Here is a 16,902-nt window from a genome sequence, read left to right on the forward strand (position 1 = left end):
CCATGTTCTTGCGGGTGGATATTGAAAAATTGAATGAAAAATGTCCATAGAATAAGAGTCCATCAGAGGAAGTTACATATGAAGAGAGGTGTTGACTTCCCCTCACATAGCGACTCACATATAAGTGTGATGGATGGAAAGAGACAGAAAAACAAAAGCGGGCCGGCATTTTCGGAAGCACACATTGTGCACAGGTCGTAGAGAGCATCCTGGGAAGGAGGTCAACATTACTGAAATGATTAAGTGCATTCCCACAAAAGTTTCCTTTCCTAAACACATGCAGCAGGCCAGGCTCATTAGTGGGATTTACACAACTGCCCAACGCCTGTGTGTGTGTGTAGGTATGTGTGTGTGTGTATTACCTGAGGACAGCTTCCAGAACTGCCCTCCACTGTCTCTCTCTCAGTGTTTGTGTACCTAAGCTATCTCCCCTTACTTCCTGTGAAAACAGGAAATGACAGAATAGGAAAGTGCTATATGCATGTGCTTTGGCCACAGGCCTGTCTCTACAGTCCTGAAAACAGGGTTATGTAGGGTGTGAGCTGCAGTGGTGTTATTTTTAACACTTCAACAAAGAGTAGGCTGATCCTTTTCACAGCTGTTGACACTTCAGTTACTTTCTGCTGTTGAGCTGGGATAAGTTGATGTAGCAGCCTTAAGCATTGTTATATAATTCACTCTGGAGACACATAAGGGCCCTGCACTTGAGCACACTAGGAGCTAAAAGAAATTTAGAGCTACAGAAGAGGCTGAAACAAATAATAATACATATGTCTGTTGTGAAAACATGAGCTAATACAACTAGGCTGTGGGCCTGTCTTTGTGCATGAAGAATTAGATTTATGTATCAGTATTGGAAGGGCAGAATGATCTCTTTGAAGGCCATAGGAAGGTGCTGACAGGGTTTCCATGTCTCTCTGCACTCATATTTTTGGGCGTTGTGCGTTCTTTTTATGTGTTCAGGAAGCCCCTCACTGGGAGACACAACAAACCCCTCACAACTCTCTCTGATCTTCTCTGGGCTATTGTTTGAGAGTCAATTAAGCATTGTCTAGCACGCGCATACAAAGCGCCTCTCCTACACACTATCAAACACGTTCAGTCAAAAACAGGCACACTCAAAAAAGCACAGCAAGAGTAATGTTGATCTAAAAAGGAACATATTTACACTGCAGGCCTTACATTTACATAAATTTGTACATGTTACACATTCCAGTTATAAGAAAGAGGTTGTTTTTTTTTTCAGAGTTTTTCAGAGGACAAGACAACAGGAATAGTACCTTCAACAAAGGCTAAGGGGCGAGAGAATAATAACTCATGAACAAGCTATTTAGCAAGCACCTTTCCTGCCCTACTAATCACAGCATACAAAAGTGTAAAGACAAGAACCATCTGCATACCTACATGCTTGCATACCAAATAAATCTGTGAACAGATGCACAGAGACTTGTTATGTGGTGCACTGGATGCCTGGACATGCTCTGGACAACAGGGGGCCACCTCCTGATTACTCATCCTCTTCTTTCTGAGTTTCCCACACTCTGAAGACCTCCAGGCCAGAGGCGGATGTAGTTACTCTATGTTCACACACCTTGGCTGGACAGATGTCTCAGAAAATCCCACCTTTCTGTGGAAAGACTAATAAAACTCTGCAGGAATCTAAGGCCACAGGGACAGGATGACAACTTCCTTAAGGGAGCAAAAAAAAAAGTTTTAAGGTTTTCAAAGACAAAAACGTTACATGTGTTTGTGTAGGTACTCCAAATATCTGTATATGTAACAGATGAGTGAATGAACATTATATATGCATCGGTTATTGTGTAAAATTATTGCTCACGTTGAAGTTAAGGAATGTGGTCTTTCTCTTCAACCTTTCTGGCAAGCTTTCAGAAACAAAACCATTTCATGCACCTCCTACTTGGGTCCATTTAAAACATATAAATTTCATTCAACCTGCTGAAATACAGTATGGAAACAGCGTTATAAATCATTGGGGTTAAATCGTTCTAAGAAGCTTAATGGTCTCTTGGTGTGTATGAACACTACAAACAAAAAAAAAAACATAAATGGGAGCATCAGTAGTATTTGATCATTCTTCATGTCAACATGCTGGTGGCTTAATTGATCTCAACCACCGTAAGAGAGATAAGAATGGTTTGGCATTATGGGTAATGGCTACTTTAGGAGCGTGCTTTGATTAGTAAGAGCGATATTTGTATTTACTGTTCTCAACTCCCATCAGCAAACAATTTCTTCCAGACAAAAAAACATTCTGGGGAAGCCCCATCAGAGAGCAAGCAAGCAGACAGGACTAAATAAGATAAAAAATGGCTTAACACTGATAGTTGGCGTTGGCAGAAGACATTTTCACATCTACCACTCCTATTTTTATTATGGGTGCCGCACAGCAATGTAAAAAATGCTACACAATTACATTCTGACCATAAAATTTCAAGCATGGCATGAAAAGTTGTGAACAAAGGAACCAAAATGTACAGCATAAAAGCGCTCCTGCAAGTTCACGGTCCTGCCTGTGCTTTTTAATGGGGTGAGTGCTTCTGGAGCGTTAGTGCCGCTGAGGACCGGCGTGCCGTGATGTGCGTGGGAAAGACAGCGCAGGGGCTCGTAAAGTGAGGTGTGAGTTAAAGGAGCTGACATACTGCAGAGATAAAACACAAGCTCTCCAGGAGGACACTGCCATTCTGACATCATAAAACCTCACTAAAGTAACTATAGCCTGCGAGATGGACACGTCCACAGTGACATCATAAATAGTGCCACCAGAACAGAAAGGATAATACAGACCACTCTCGCTGTGACATCACATAGTAACGGATTAGAAAACTTTTAAAGCGACATCATGAACATTCTCAATGTAGCAGGCAGGACACTGTGGTTCAACAAAGTACTGCTATTCAAGAGACAAGAGACAATGTTTTCAACAATAGCATAGGAATACAACCCTTCGGGAGATGCTATAATGACCAGCTGGTGTTTGAACAGCATCACACCAACCTGTCTTTGATTATTTTCCTATTGCAGCACCTCCCATCATGCTTTAGTCCTTACTTACTAAGCCATGCCTTTTTAGGGGATGAGTGAATTTCAACATTTATATCTCAGAAACAGAACAACAAAATATATATTGCAGGTCTAAATAAAACATAGCATATACAGTAACACTATAAACCTGAGGCAAACAAAATAACACCCTGTGCTTAGGGAACACAGCAAAATCTTTGGATTTTTAGGTTTATATTATGATATTTTTGTACATTTTGGACAGTGTTGGTAGATTACATCACAGCACCTAAGGCTACTTGTTTCTTGTCATTTTGAGGTTGGACTACTGTAACTCACTCCTGGCTGTATGCCAGAATACCCCTGTATCTGATGCAGAATGCAGAAAGATTTATGTTCAAGCTTTACAAGTTCTCCCACATCACAATACTGCTGCTCTTCCCTCATTGTATCCCCCAAGCTCTCTGCATCAGGACTAGCACTTGCCTACCTGCTGTCATTCATCAAAGCCTTTGTGGTACCACCTGACTCAAACCAAGGTGCAATGAACTTTCTCATGCTCTTTCAACCATCCTATATGACAGTACACCCATTTGGGAATGCAATCTAAAAAAAAAAAGTAAACTGCATGTGAAAACCAAAGAAATTAATCATAGAGTGGACTTTATATATCTCTGTATTTTGTTCCTCTTCTGAGTTTTTCTGGATGCAAAATTCTTTGACGTTGTGTCACATGAATTACAGCCATCTAGTCTTATTCCTTCATGTGTGGTGGCTAAACATATAGCTGTTGTACAACATGCCCACATGTGTGCAATATCTTAAACATGACGTAAAATCAGAAAGAAGTTCACTCAGGAGTCAGAATAGGAAAACATCTAGCACTTCCTCAATCACTATGACGGTTTATCCCATGTCATCGTTTTACCCAAAGTTCAAGGCTCATCCTATCAGCAAACATGAATCTATAGCCTACAGTGAAGTATGATGCTCCATAGCTTCTGTGATCTGCTTTATCTTATCAGAATTCCAGGCAAGCAGCACAGAGAACAGATGAAGATGTCACGAGATCAAGGATCAAAGAAACGTGACTTCGAAATAAAATAAAGAAAAAAGCTTTGAAACTTGACACTTTTTGCATTCTTTGTGAAAAGAAAAATCAGAATGAGAATACAAAATAAAACATAATATATTTCACCCTACAGCTGTCACAAAACATGTACAACAGGAGTGCATGTCTCAGCTTTTGTACCTTTCCTATGTGGCTATATACCTGAACACTGTAGAAGATAGTGAAGAAATGTGAAAAGGGGAGATATTTGGAACTGATAGGTCTCTGCAAATTGTCCAAAGCCTGTCAGAGAGTAAAAAAACAGCTTTACATTTGCATGAATGGAAAGAAACCTCAGAAAAAAGAAAAAAGACTCAGAAAAAATGCCAGGTAACTGGAAAACATACATAAAATCATATATACATATAATGCAGAATATGATTTTTCTCAGTCATCCATTTGCCACACACTACGCACAGAGATTCTCACATTTGCATGCATACACACACACATGCCACACACATGATGGGAGACCCTGAAGCGTGAAATGAGCCTGGGCATGAACTTCGACTAGAATTTTCATGCTCAGATTTACAGAACCCACATAGGAGTGTGGGCATCAAACACTGGGGGATAAATAAGGGCATACCAAGGATGCATCACGCAAGCCACACACAAACACACACACACGCACAGACACACACATAGATGCCAACACTGTGTATACACATTCTCTAGACTAACATCACAGCATTTCCCATGAAACCAGGCAAAGCTTGGAATTCTAGTCCTGGTGATGCACCGTCATGTTACTTATGTTTAAATGATGAGCTACTGATAACTGTTATATTGATATATTGCATCAAGCATGTTGGAGGAGGAATAAGCTTCAAACTACACAGTGCACTGGAGTTTAGCAAAGCCCTGGTTTAGCGAGACAAATGAATATTTCAGCTGACTGGGTACAAATGAGATCCACAGGCAGAAACACAAGTAGCTCTTTCTTTGCTCATTGAAATTGCAGCAGTTTTACTTTGTTGAATTCAAATCGATCTTGGCAGCTTTAGAAAATGTGGCTGTATGACATTTCGCTCATATTCATAAGGATGGCTGAGAGATCTGGAACTCGTCTGGGTCAAATAAACTTGATCAATGTGTAGCAGGCAGGAAAAAACACCCAGTGCATCATGCTGCTACAGCTGGTCATACTGCTTTAGGATGGTCTGTTCCAGCTTTCAGAGCGGGTTTGCTTTGGCAAGCCAGTGCCTTGTTCGTGCCAATCGAACACAATCGGGGAGCCAGTGTATTAATGGAAAGGTTTTATAGTTCTAATGTGAAGCAGCCAAGGGACATCAGCTTTGGTTTGGCTTTACTTTTTTTATGATTTATTTTTTAACTGGGTTATCATGTCTCTCTCTCTCTCTCTCTCTCTCTCTCTCTCTATATATATATATATATATATATATATATATATATATATATATATATATATATATATATATATATATATATATATATTCTCACTGGTCAAACTTGAAAATGTAATTGTTATTGTGAATCTGTTAACTTTCATAAGACACTATTAGATCTGTGGGATATAATTAAGTATTTTCCATATTTTAATTTGTCTTCAGGAGAGAAACAGGCTGTTGATAGGAACAATATTGAATACAACTAAACTAGAAACATTTTCTACTATGTAGAAACTATTAAAATAACACTTTCTTGTATTTTTGTAAGATCCATTTCTTCAGTTGCAGGTGAGACATGATATGACTGACTGATTCTAAGAAATATATTAATTCCTGAAACACGGAAATCTGTTCTTGGAAGCACATTTCAAATACAGCTTCTTTTTTTGTTTATTGTACACCTAACAATTAGGGCTAAATGACATTTTACCAAAACTCACTCATGAAGAGCTACCTTCCTGCTGAGACTAGCTGTAAGACTAGATTAGAGTGTTTGAGCAGAGCTCAACTGAAGCTGCGCTGATGATGATTAGCAAAGGTCTAAAAGATATTCAGCTTCTGTTTCCACAAATACTCATTAACTCTTTGAGCTCTGCATGCAGTATACTGTCCTTGGCCATTTAAAATGTCTGTAAGTCTGCGAACAACAACAACAACAGACAAGCAGACTGCCAGATGTCTGAGAATCTAAGCTTTTTGGAGCCAGTGGGAGACGACCCACACTGTCCTCCTCTTTTCTTTTATCTAGTCTGAAATCTGGCTGCTCTGATAACAGACAGGACTAGGCATGGAGAAAGGAATGGATATTATACTGGTTAAAGGATTTCAAAATGCATTCTTTTGTTCTGATATAAAATGAATCATCTGTCACGTATCTCTACCCACTACTTTCAGTAAAATACACAAAGATATACTCAAGCATACAAACACATGTACAAATCTAAAGCTTCTCTTGAACCTGATTCTCTTTCCTACCCTCCAGCACAGAGCTGTTTCCTCTTGTTGTTACCAATCAACAACAGAAACTATGGTTATGACACCAAAGACATCTCTCTCTTTTTTTCTTTCCACACCTGTCTTTCTTCACTGTCATCTCCCCTGGCCCATTCTTTCATCTCATCTTCTTAGTGCAGCGTCAGTGCTCCTTCTGTGCTTTCTTTTTCTGTCTTCTCTTCCTCTCTTTGGTTATGTCAGTCATCTCCCACACGTCTCTCTCTGAGTTGTGACTGATGCCTGCTGCTCAATTCTGACATTTGACATCAGATTATAATTCTACAGCTCCACTCTGCTGTCTGACATACTGCTTATATAATCCTAGTGCTTTTATAATGCATCCATTTCAAGGCTATGTGGCCAGTACGGAGAGTAAAGCCCCTCTGTGATGCTTGAAATTTGGAGATAAAAGAGTATAAATATGTAAATACTGTTATCATGTTGCAGCTGCATTTATGAACTCTAACCCTAATTTATCAAATTTCTGCACTGTTAAAATCCAGATTTCTGATTACTGAATTCATGCATTTGGACTTTGTTAAAAGTGATGTGTGTCACTATGAAATATGAAATGTGTAAAGGTGTAAAGGGATGGAGAAAGGTAACGTCCGTTTTCCAGCTCTGGGGATTACCTGGCACCTGTTGTTCTGTCCACTGAAACCCTAGAGCACATAAAAGAGTGCCTAAACTGACAGAGGGGTCAAAGGGCAATCAAAAATATTTATAAAAGTAACCCTTAGGCAACTAGTCTCTCTCTTTCTCCCTCTCTCACACTCTTTCACTCTGATACAGAGACTACAACCAGCAGAAAAGCTTGCTTTTTTCAGCCCATATAAAGTAATATAAAGCACAAACATCACTGTAATATACACTAACAGCACTCAGCATCAACACACAGACAAACAGTAAACATTTTCTAATTACATTGCCTAATTTCCCTTCTCAACTACAATTTATGTATTCCTTCCCAGATAATAAATGTCTGAAAGGATAATCCACACGCCTCTAGTGGCCGAGACGTGTAACTTCACTTGGCATACATACTGTATATCTGAACCCAACTCCAGCATTTAAAGAGGAGACACAATGAGACTCACAGTCTGTCAATCAATAATCATGGATCAAATAGGAAAAATCACACATCAGTCAGTGCATTAGTCACTGCAAGTGTTTCTCTATTCTGTCCAAGGCATCTCTGTGTGCCAATCAGTTCATGCTCAACCTGTTATGAGGAAAATATAAAGATATCTAAGAAAATATCATTTATAAACTATTATTTATCTTCAAAAATATACAAAGCAACAAATGGAATTAAAAAAAGGAGAGAACATAAAACTCTTTAGCTTATCAGCTAAATACACAGCTTATCTTTGAACAGCTCCGAGTTCAAACATGTGCTTAATGTGCACCCCTGACCACAGCTTACACGAGCGAATCTAACACCTGCGTAGGAGTTTCATCAATCCTCTATTGTTTCCTGCAGTGGAAAACTGTGGTCTTTAACCTGTGGTCCGCAATGATGAAGGATTTAAATAGCTATAACCAGTTACACCAAAGGTGAGCGCTGCATGCTAAAAGCTCCATCTCCAGAGTGGTGCTCTTAACCTGCTCTCATTTATTCCACCCTGACAGGCATTCACATGTGTGTCCAATACTACCAGGCATTCAATCTCTTCCGTCACGCTCTTCCACCTTTTGGGTTCAGCTGGATTTCAGCATGTCCACTCACTGTTTCACCCAGAAGGTACATTTCACACCAAATAACCGGAAGGGCACATGTCAAAGTCTCTGTCACTGTGGAATGAATGTTAGCAACTTGATTAACGGTACAGGGAACTGAGACTATTCCTGTAAATTTAAGGGGTATTTCCGGAGGTAGTCTTGTAAAATATCCATGCATGTCACATCCCCTTAACAGAAATACGTGGTTTCTGAGCACTGGAGAAACGGCACTGCCTTAAAAATCAAGAGAGCCAACAAAAATAATATCTCATAAATCATAAATGAAAATTCTTCATAACAAACAACACAGATATTCAAAAGCTGCTTTGCAAGCCCTGTTAGTGCCAAGTGCCAAACAGCATGAAAGAGAGGAAAGAACTAAATGTGAAACCATTAGGGTAAACTGATTGATTTATAGCAGGTGCTCAGGCATGTGTAGGGCAACCCTTGCCTGCAGGGATCAGGGTGAAGGATGGGCCAAGCCTGCCGAACCAGGACTTCCAGTAAGAGCTTACCTTTCCCTTCAACTGGCCTGCCTTCCCATGAGAAAAGCATAGGCTAAGAAGAATAAATTGTCAGACTCATCAACTTCCAATTTAGCTATTTCCCTCCAGCATGTATTCACAACAAGTCTCATAGGAGTTCACATGAGGAACTTTATCATATTGCTCAAATACATTTTTTTTTTATGGAGGAAGGTGTGAGATAAAATTACTGTGCATTTATTCTGTTCTGTTTAATTTTTTTATTCATACTCACTGAATTATCCATACCAGATCTAATAATCTTATCCTGATATTCAATCCCACACCAACTAAACCCCCTGTACTTTCAAAGAGAATATCTCAGATTTATTTATATATTTTTTCCCTTTCTTTCTCATTCACTTTCTTTTGCACATATAATCAAGCTTTTCCAAGAAACAGCCTTTCATAATGAAAGACTCGCTTTCCCAATCTTCCCATGCACCAACGTTCAGAGGCACCAGTTACAGCCAAGGTAAGGCAAGTAGGTTCATGTCATCCACTGTATCAGGTGACACATTCAACCAGAAAATGACCAAAGGCTACAGGTGCTTTTGACCTGAAAGAATTTAAAATGTCGTACAGATCACAACACAGAGCTTGTAGACCCTTGGAGATCTAGTGACCAATTGTAATAGATGACAGCCACTTCAGCCCCACTAAGCAGACAATACAGATGAAAAATCATCCACCTCCAAGCAACAATTCATCTTATTAAATTTGATACCAGTGGTCTGACCACAATGGAAGAGGGTAAAGATTCTAGCCCATATAGTATGGTTGATCTAACCCAGGTGTTCAAGCTCCTCAGTCTTGTTGAAAGATCTCATAATTGTAGTGCACAATGCAACTGGAATCCAAGACTGGATTTGTAGAGTTCTCAGGTTCCGTCTTACTAGTTAATCCCTATTTACAACACTGTAATTTCAGCATAACTTCGTCCATTTGTGTCGCCCCTTTAGAAGTCACATCACCTATGCTAAAACAGTTCAAGACTGTTCAAGATTTTGTGACAAGTTAAGTACCAAGTCATTTTTTGTCAATGAATTCTTTGCACATTGTGCTGTGTTAAGCGTCCAGGCATTTCATCGAGACTGCCATTGTTAAGGCATTAAATGCCCTGACATTGAAGCAAATGAACTATTGAGCTGTGAGCTGCAGCACTGTGTGAGAAGTAGTGCCCATACCTTTGGCAAAGGAATCATTGACAATAAATAATAAAACAAAGGATGCAGAGAACCCTGGGCTAGCCCAGTGGAAAAATGCAGGCCCATGAAAAGCTGTGGGGCGTGAAGAAAGACTAATTGCCACCTGCTAAACACATACACTGCAGAAGACTATAAAGAAGCAGCTTGTCACCAGAGCATCACTGCTGACCAAGCGTTTCCTGGACCAAGCGTGGCTATCAGCTGTCTGTACAGAACGTCTCAGAAAATCAGCCCTGGGATCAACTTATGAACCCAGTGCTGTACATGCAACAGTGAGTTTGTCTTTTAAGTCAGTACAGCACAATTTCAAAAACTGCCTTCTATCAAAGTTGCATGTCAGCAGTATGTGTTGTTCTGTGTTTGAAACTACTCACACAATTGATACTGCTACTGTTTTTATTATATATAAAAAAAAAGGAAGAAAGGCCCCTTAAATGGTTTTAGGGTCCTGACTGTCCACTCTGCATGTGTATGGCTAATTAAATGTGTAATAAATGTTTCATGCTAATATTAGGCCCTGTGCCAATGAGGTTTCTGGCAAAATCCACATACACCACAGAATGATCATTAAAGCCAAAAGCACTCCACAGGACCACTGCAAACATGCCGTAACTAAACTAAGCTTCCCCATACACGCCTGGCTAATATTTAATAGATTTCAAGTGTGATTTTAGTTTGCTATATTAGGTGAAATAAAATGAAAAATAAAAACATATAAATGCCATATTAGATATTAAAATCTTCACATGAAGTATCAATCAGGCATAATAACAAGGTTGAATGAAACTTGAGCAGCAATTTCTTACTACCTTATAAACAGTAAAACAATCCATAGGAACTCATATCAGCCATGTGTCGGAGTTTAGGTCAGGTAAGCACACTGTGTCCCATTTGGACAATGCATCCTTTCTGCTCTTTAACTGAGGAAACTGATCCCCCCCTCCCTAAAAAGCAGCCTCCCATGGCGGTTGCACCCACGGCCTCATTAAGCCATCAGCACATAGTCTGATAAAGTAATAATCCTCTGCTCTAACCTCCTTCCGCCATCTCTAAACCTGGTGCAGACCACACAGGAGCAATGATCTGCATGGCCAGGCAGTCCAGAGCTTTTTAAGTTCCCATGCTAAACCAGTTCCAGGAGCCCAGTGATGGAGGAAAGCACAAGATAAGAAGGAAAGGGGGGAGGGTTTGAGTGCAGATATAACTAAGCCCTGAATTCTGTTTATCCAAGTAAAGGGACTGAGTATTGGATGGTATACCACACATGCACAAACACACACACACATACACATACAAAGCCTTCTCTGTCCTATCTGTTAACCTGGAGAAAAGCAAAAAGGGGTGGGGGGTTGGGGAGGGGGAAGCAGGGGTTCAAATAAAACTGGATGGAGTGAAATCCTACCTAAGCGTGAGATCTTCCTTTGAAACCACCACCACTAAATAGAGATGGAGGGAGGGGGGGTACCTGAGGCTAGCCTCAGCAGCAAGTCAGACAACAATAAAGAGTTGCAAGCCTATATTTAACAGTGGTGGGAATTTGGTGCGGGGTATACAGGAACACTTTGAATGCATGGTGAAGGTCAAATGGGTGTCTGTTTCCTCCGCAGACTCCACAGCAAATACAACCCCCCAATCCCGAGGTCTACAGACAAGGAGTGAGATAAGCATTGTTTTCCCAAAACAATGAGCCACTTCCAAACCGTGCTCTACTACAAAGACCCCTAGCCACTGGTACTCTCAGCTTAAGTGTGTGAAAGTGGGAGAGAAAAGTCTTGCATGAGCAACACTGCAGAAATCCAACAAATTAACAAAGGTCACAATTGCTAAGAGTTCAATGGATATGCTGTTAAGATGTGACAGTACTTAAATATAACAGAATACAAATATATAGACTTGGGTTTAGTATCACACTCTTCATGTTAAATGATTTAGGTACACTAGCATACTGTCTTCACAAGCGCATTTTTTCCTGTTTATACAGACTGCAACTAATCATGACCATGAGGGGGAATTCACATTTGGCCTTGGCAAGCGATGAAGGATTTCAATCATCACCACTAATTGAGTCTTGTATAATTCAAGCCCTCCCACTGCAGCTTGATGCTCACTAGTCTTAGCTAGAGCCAAAGAGCATGTGGAAATCCATAGGATAAGGGAACTAGGTTTGTTTTAGATGCTGGAGTAATGACATAGTAGATCTGGAGCAAATTAAGGTCACAAAACAAGAAAGCACTCTCATGTTTGCATGTGGTATGAAGGCTTTCAAATAAATAAATATGCTCTAAACAGTGGTGTAATTCAGCATTGTATTTTTTTTACTGTTTCCATACTCAGCACTCAGTGCACATTATCCACATAACAACCTCTGATTAATGCAGAACACTTCACTGGAAAAACACACAGATAACAGACCACTAAAAAGCAATGACAGGACACTGCAGTCTCTCAAAATGGAGTTCTTGTAACTCTGTGGTGGGAGTAATCATGAACAACTACTATCCAAGCTATCGCAGTAAAGCTCGCATAAGGTTAATAGCTACTAAGCAACTTAAGCCATAAATAATGTCAACTTGTGTCTAACTTAAACAGAATCATTGTTAATTTGATATAACACAACTTGTTTAGCTTCTGTGAGTGGAAAGGTCAGGAACAAAAAGATAAAAAGCATGATTCTAACCATGGGTACATGTCGAGTTTCCTTCACCACCAAAAACATGCCAATAGGTGGATTGGCTAATCTAAATTGCCCCTAGGTGTGTGTGTGGGTGTGGGTGTGCATGAATATGGTGCCCTTTGATGGGCTGGCATCCCATCAAGGGTGTATTCTTTCCTCATGCTCAGAGGTCAGGCACTGGATTCACTCTGACCCTGAGCAGGATCATAAATCAATGACAGTCAAATTGATTCATCATAGTGCGAATAAAAAAGAGTGTCTACTGCAACGTGGATATAATGTGAATGTTAGACGTGTTAACGGTTTGCTTTGGAAAAAAAATCTCTCACTCACCTGTAGGGATGTTGGCTCGGTGAGGGCAAGTGCTTGCCTCTTGAGCTCAGCCACAGTCACCTGACATTGCTTGCACAAGTCTGTGGCTTTAGTGACGTCGTCCCGGTCCGTCTCGGTGATGCTGACTGAGCGCGCGCCCTCGGGCTGGGGTCTGCTCCCGTATCGCCTCTGTCGCGGACTGGGCTCGGAGGAAGAGCAGGAAGAAGACTCTGCACTGGAAATGCCATCAACCTTGAAAAGAAAACATCAGAAATAGTTCAGAAGACAACCATAAACGCATGTTTTTTTAAGAATATTTTTATTATGGCAAAAAAGCACATAATGTTTCTGTTTGGTAAAAGTTTGTAGTGCTGGTGTTAGTTCAGTAGAGAAATTATTACAAGTCTATCCACAGGGTCTATTGTAACTTACTGCGGTGCGCTTGTTGCTGTGCCTCTCAGTGTTCTCAACTCGAGTCATCTTGATCGAAACTTTAGCAAAAAGTTCAGCAAGCTGTTTTCTTTTTCAAAGTAATTCCCCGTTAGACGCGCTAGTTAGAAATGCGGCAGCTTAAAAGTGAAAGTCGGTGAAAGGAGCATGTTTAGATCGCCATGCAAAAGTTGTGCGTTTTTTCGTGCCATGTCGGAGCGGAGCTGCAGTTTAGCCCGCTGTCACTGCGCTGCACCGTAAGCAGCTGAGGGGGCGTGGATGTACGTGCGTGCGCGCGCTCTGGCTCCTTCCAAAATTGCTCAACAGTACTGTAGCATAGGCGGAGTAGTAGCCTAATTTTACATACTACGAAAACATGAAGTAAGCCATATGCCTACAATACGTAACATGTGCAAGTGAATAAAGATTTTCAAATTGCATGAATGTTTCTATTAGCACAATTCTTACTATCGGATAAATTGTATTTTTATGGACTATCCTACACTAAATTGTATGCAGACCCATATTTTACAAGAATGATGTCATCTTGTTCGTGCTGTGTAAATGTCACCGTGTTGCTGCTGCTCTGAGGCGCACGTGAAAGCAGACGAGTTCTTCTCTGTTACTCTGGCGCCATCATCTGGTCATTTGTGCTATTGCAACTTACTCCCATGAGTGAAATATAACTATGGAAATTTTAAATATTTAATTATTTCTATCTAAATATTTGATGATGTAAGCATCGTGGTCACATGATTTGAAGTCACAGCCCAAATGGTTATCCGTTCTCCCTCCACCTCAAGTGTCCTACTTCTTTGTCTGTCTATTAGTCACAGACTGTGCGCAGTAATGAACTGTTGAACAGAAAGCTGCCAAGGCACAGAATCCAAAGATCTATAAATTCAGTATCGCAATTGACACATGCTGCATAATTTCAGACAAATATCATAGTGCTGAAGGACTGTTTAAGATGGGCATCAGATATTAACATCCATCCTTTCATTTATTTATTTATTTTTTAATATCTAGTTGATATGTGTGATGATTTGTCCAAATTTAGATATACGGATTTGGTCAAGTGACAGCACACGAAGTGATGATGTAGCCTACTTTGCTTTGTTTTAGAATCATTCACATGTAACGCATCTTTTGTTTTAAAAAAAAATAAACATAAGAAACTTTTAAGTCAACATTCATACAGGTTTAGGTAAATGACCTTGCAGACAAATACATGACTGTAGTTGTATTGTTGTGAGGTCTTCTTTATACTGTTTTGTATATCCTTTACACTATGTTGTCGACGGATCTATGTCTAGAGCATTCTATTACCCGTGGGTTTTCTCTATGTCTGCTACATGTTGCTATAGAATAGTATATGTCTGCACTTAACTATGTCTCAAGCTTCTTAGTGTTACCTTTTGCACATATTTGTCTTTTCCTCCATTCTAACTTACTCAGTCTAACCATTTGAAAGGTTTTGCGCGTGTCCTTTGCTACTGATTGCTCTTCCACAGACTGCATCATTACCATCACTGATTGCAGAACTTGTTGCCCAAAGCCCTGAAAGGATTTTTTTTTACCATTCTTTAAAGATGTTTTAATGATAAGGATTTCTAATGGAAGTAAGTGTAAGGAATTAAGGAGTAAAAAATAGGAGCGATGGACAAGTGAGTGATGGACAAGAAGAGCTGTTCTCTGTGCCTGACACTCGTGGCCACTCCCGCTTAAGCGCAAATTGAAAACAACTAACTTGTAGAGATGCTGAGATGCACTTACCTTAGCTTTCCGTCTTAAAAGATGACTCGTAAATCCAAATATTATATCTGAGTCCACGAAAAAGGTGCCCAAGTCAATGAGGGCCGGATTCGGTTTGTCCGATCCGGACGCATCTTCCGACTTTTGTACATCCATCTTATGAGCCTGTAGTGGACAAGGATCCCTTAGTCTTATGGTAAATGTGGAAATGTGGTACTCGCTATGCTCCACTGAGTCATTTTACTTTTCACCAATATGATGTTTTTTAAATCCAGAATTTACTTGCACCTCACATCCATCTCTAACTCATGCAAAGCGTTCCGTTTATCCTCAGTTCTTTTTCAGTTATCTTTCTCTGTTGATGTGAATCATCCCAATGTTGAGATATGTCCGAATAAGCAACAAACCCATAAGAAATCCACCCGCAATCCATGCGCTATGGGCAAACATCCTTGTGAGGCACTTTCCTCATTCATGCATCCACTGTGCATCCACGCTGCAGCTCTGTGAGTGGATTCAGGCAACAGTGATGAGGAGGACCACCTTCAGCAACTCCACCTCTCTTTCTCTTCCCTTGACTCCCTCTGTCTATCTCTCTCTATCCCTACGCCTTCCTTCCATTCTCTGTGCCTCTTTCTCATGAGCTCTCTGACTGTATCCCCTCATTCCTCTCTCTCTCTCTCTCTCTCTCTCTCTCTCAATCTCTTTCTCAGTGTGTGTCTCCTTCAATCTATCCTTGCGTTTGTGTCTTTCCCGCCTTTGATTTTTCAGCTTGACTGCTGCTAACTGAAGCAGGAACCAAAAATTCTGAACTTTGGAAATCTAGCTGTCATCTTGAACATAATTATGCATACTTGATTTCAGCTTTTTTGTACTCGTTTTGCTTTTCACTTAAGCACCTGAAGTCAAATGAGCCAGGTGACCTTTAATTAGTTACGCTTCCCTGCACTGCCACAAAAACTGTACGTTTTAGGATACAAACGCGTGTCAGTGATGTGGTACCATCATTGGTATGTCTCCTGTACCTGTAATGAGATAAATTTAATATATCTCACCTAAGACCTGGGATAATCAGATATTAATGGCCACTGGTGTTTCTTAAGAGGGCACATTTGTAATGCGTTTGTCTTGGGGAGCAAAATAGCTTCTATATGATGCCCTTTTGCCTAAAATGTATGTGGTTGCCACGTAAGCATGCATAGTCTGCATAAATGTTTTAAGCGTCTATTGATGCCATCGACATCTTAGAAAGGCTGCAGGGAATTTTGGTCAGCTTGTGTCTCAAGCCTGACGTTTTGTGCATAACAGATTGCACATCTAAACACAGATAAAATGAGTTTTATAAATGTGTCTTAATATCAGAGATTGTTCTGAGCCAGTTTCTCAGATCGCACTGACATTGCACTGACGCTCTTTCGTTTTTGCGCTCTCAGGTTGTGCTGCAATCGAGCGGCTCATAGGCTGAAGCTTATTATGCTTGATTAAGTCGGTTATATGCCGCTGTTTGTACACTGAATGCAGGACATTACAGCCGGCCTGTTAATAAAACTCTTATCTAGAGCACACAGAGGACTTCGTTCTAGATAAGCAGGTGGCCATTACTGCCGTAATAAACTCGTTTCTGCTTTGAAGAGTCGTTTCCGTCGCCCCATGAAGGGGAGACACTGCTGATTGTTGACAAGTTCGTCCGTGAATACCATTTCATCGCATCACTGGGATTCGTAGCTTGTGGTCGGTACGT

General features: G+C 40.4%; 1 protein-coding gene across 1 annotated transcript in view; it reads right to left on the minus strand.

The window, feature by feature from the left end:
• The window catches only part of kif26ab (kinesin family member 26Ab), a 68,091-nt gene extending 54,434 nt beyond the window's left edge, over positions 1 to 13,657 (minus strand). The window contains exons 1-2 of the mRNA XM_058399183.1: positions 13,410 to 13,657; positions 12,999 to 13,229 (exon numbers count right to left, since the gene is read on the minus strand). Coding sequence (XP_058255166.1) covers positions 12,999 to 13,229; positions 13,410 to 13,457 — 279 coding nt within the window. The 5' untranslated portion in view covers positions 13,458 to 13,657. The remainder of the gene's footprint in view (positions 1 to 12,998; positions 13,230 to 13,409) is intronic.
• Between the last annotated feature and the right edge of the window lie 3,245 nt (positions 13,658 to 16,902).

The sequence above is a fragment of the Hemibagrus wyckioides genome, linkage group LG09 (genome assembly GCF_019097595.1).
Source record: "Hemibagrus wyckioides isolate EC202008001 linkage group LG09, SWU_Hwy_1.0, whole genome shotgun sequence".
Classification (NCBI taxonomy): domain Eukaryota; kingdom Metazoa; phylum Chordata; class Actinopteri; order Siluriformes; family Bagridae; genus Hemibagrus; species Hemibagrus wyckioides.